We start from the raw sequence: 1,473 nt of genomic DNA, 5'->3' as shown, positions 1-1,473 counted from the left end.
AAAGAGAGGAAGACTAAACTTAAAGTGATCAGATGTTTTGGTGGAAGATGCTAATTGGCATTGGCACAAAACCGAGACAAGTGGAGGAAGCCATAAAAAGAGACTAAGTTCTGTAACTAGGTTGTACCACTATCACAGAAATAAAAAATGATCATGTTCCATACTTTATGGCTCCTCTTTGTAGTATAGACTGTTCAGCAAACATTTATTGAATGTACATTTAGTTTACTTTCATATTTCTGATGGTTATGATGATTTGTTAAAATGTTTTTGTTTTTTTTATGGAGCAAAGAAAATGTGATTCCAAAAAGACATGTTTTATTATCATTATTTAGGAAAAATGATATTTCATATGCCAGTAACTCTAATTGAATTCAGGATATTTTGCTTTCTTATTATTTTTTCATAGTATCTATTTATTAACATTTTTTTTTTTTCATCAGGGTTATGGATATGGAAGATGTGGAAATCCAAGTAGACACTGTCTCGAGCAGTGCATAGCTAATCTTGACAATGCAAAATATGCTTTTGCTTTTTCATCTGGTCTTGCCACTATTACAGGGGTTTGTGCTCTGCTGAAAGTTGGTGACCATGTCATTTGCGGAGATGATCTCTTTGGTGGTTCTGCCAAGTATGAAAATGTTGATTTGATCAGTTCACCTGTCATTCTTTTGATTTATAATGTTAAGTAGGATAATTCGGAGTTTATATTTTTATGGTACTACAAACAACTGATGCAATTAAAGATCAATTTGTTTTATAAAGTTATGATGCATAGTATGTTCTTGGTAAAAAGTAGTTTTAACATTCATTAAAAAAAAATACTAGTTTCTTGGATTTAAAATGTGATTAGGCAGAAATTAAAAATTAAAATAAACTCGTTAAATTTAGTCCAGCATCAAAATATACTGGAATCTCGCCTTAGCTTTCTAATTTCATCATTTTATTATGTAATGATAACAAGTCATTAATGTATCATTTTATAATATAATAATAACAAATCATTTCAATAAAAGTTCTATTTTAATTCAGAAATTGACTCTAATTTCAATTCAGTTTATGATGCTTTCCAAGGAAAAATAATTTATTCTTATGGATTTTTTAAAAATTGAATATTAGAAATTCTTGAATGCATTAAGATAAAATTTGTTTTTTATTTATCTTAAATTTCATAAGGTATGGTAGAGCATATTAGTCTGAATGAAACCCTTTACCATATTGATAATAAAATGGAATAAAATATTTGTTAAATAAAAGAGATATTTTATTTAATTAAGAGAGATTCTCCTCAATGGAATTTCATTTCCTAATTCTCATATATTAAAATCATCAACAAATGCTGACACCTAAGATGTTTTATTTCTAATTCACAAGAGTTTCACGCATATTTTGTAATCAACTATGTATCAATGACTGACTTCATTGAAAGGTTTTATTTTTATCATTTGATTATTTAATGTATTTATTTTTTTT

General features: G+C 27.2%; 1 protein-coding gene across 1 annotated transcript in view; it reads left to right on the top strand.

Annotated features, from left to right (window-relative positions):
* Window positions 1-494: 494 nt before the first annotated feature.
* The window catches only part of LOC106690853 (putative cystathionine gamma-lyase 2), a gene marked incomplete at its 5' end in the record, with an annotated part of 6,644 nt that continues 5,665 nt past the window's right edge, over window positions 495-1,473 (top strand). The window contains 1 exon segment of the mRNA XM_014436433.3: window positions 495-631. Coding sequence (XP_014291919.3) covers window positions 495-631 — 137 coding nt within the window.

This window comes from Halyomorpha halys, unplaced genomic scaffold, assembly GCF_000696795.3.
Source record: "Halyomorpha halys isolate HHAL.00 unplaced genomic scaffold, Hhal_1.1 Scaffold1909.1, whole genome shotgun sequence".
In the NCBI taxonomy this organism is placed as follows: domain Eukaryota; kingdom Metazoa; phylum Arthropoda; class Insecta; order Hemiptera; family Pentatomidae; genus Halyomorpha; species Halyomorpha halys.
The sequence above is the reverse complement of the archived record's forward strand: the minus strand, read 5'-3'. Positions and strand labels throughout refer to the sequence as shown.